Below are 780 nucleotides of genomic sequence, written 5' to 3' on the forward strand. Positions count from 1 at the left end.
TGTCTTGTCTCTCTGATACCCTCTCGCATCCTTGCCTACAAAGAAAGTTTTTCCTGCCATCAGTTACTGATTCACTCAGTCCAGGGAAGGGCTGCTTTCCAGTTTGGTTTGAATACCGGTCCTCTAATCAGCTGCAGAAAAGGAGTCACTTATATAAGCCAAGGGAAAGGAAATGCTTCTGCAGTACGGCTCACATGAATAGCTAGGACTGAACACTGGTTGACTCCTGAAGTCCAGCTTCTGCATCTGCTCACCCCGTTTCTTTAGGACTGTGTTGACCAGGAGAAGTGGCAATTTGGGAGGCTCTCCTCTTCTTACTGGTCTTTCTTTTTCAAAGCAGTCGGTGAAGGCAAGTGGAAGGCATGACCCCTTCAGACAAAGAGCTCAACGGGCTAGATAACCCCAGCTTCGTGGTGAGTCTGCTCTCCTCTGAAGGGTAAGGCTTGCACAAATGGGTGCGAGCTCTGCAAAAGGAGGAGAAGGGGAAAGCCAGGGAACTCGGGCTGCTGCAAGGATGCTGGTGTGGGGGGAATGTCTGTCTCGGCTCCCTTATTGACAGGAATCTGACGAATTATTTCCTCACTACAGCCTGCTGCTGCAGTCTCGGCATACTTTCTACTCTTTTCACTTCTTTTCTCTCCATTATTTCTAAAATGATAGCATAGATGAGTGGCAGCGCAAGTGTCGCTGTACTGAAAAGCAAGTGAGCTCCGGGCTGTGTCCCTGAGTAGAGCATTTTACAATAGAAATTTAGCCTAGTGAAGAGTGTGTTTCTTTGTC

At 48.2% G+C, this 780-nt stretch overlaps 1 protein-coding gene across 1 annotated transcript in view; it reads left to right on the forward strand.

Moving 5' to 3' along the window:
- The first annotated feature begins 362 nt into the window (after positions 1 to 362).
- The window catches only part of LOC104523964 (solute carrier family 23 member 1), a 20,669-nt gene continuing 20,251 nt past the window's right edge, over positions 363 to 780 (forward strand). The window contains exon 1 of the mRNA XM_010166704.1: positions 363 to 413. Coding sequence (XP_010165006.1) covers positions 363 to 413 — 51 coding nt within the window. The remainder of the gene's footprint in view (positions 414 to 780) is intronic.

Source organism: Antrostomus carolinensis, unplaced genomic scaffold (assembly GCF_000700745.2).
Source record: "Antrostomus carolinensis isolate BGI_N321 unplaced genomic scaffold, ASM70074v2 scaffold8874, whole genome shotgun sequence".
Lineage (NCBI taxonomy): Eukaryota > Metazoa > Chordata > Aves > Caprimulgiformes > Caprimulgidae > Antrostomus > Antrostomus carolinensis.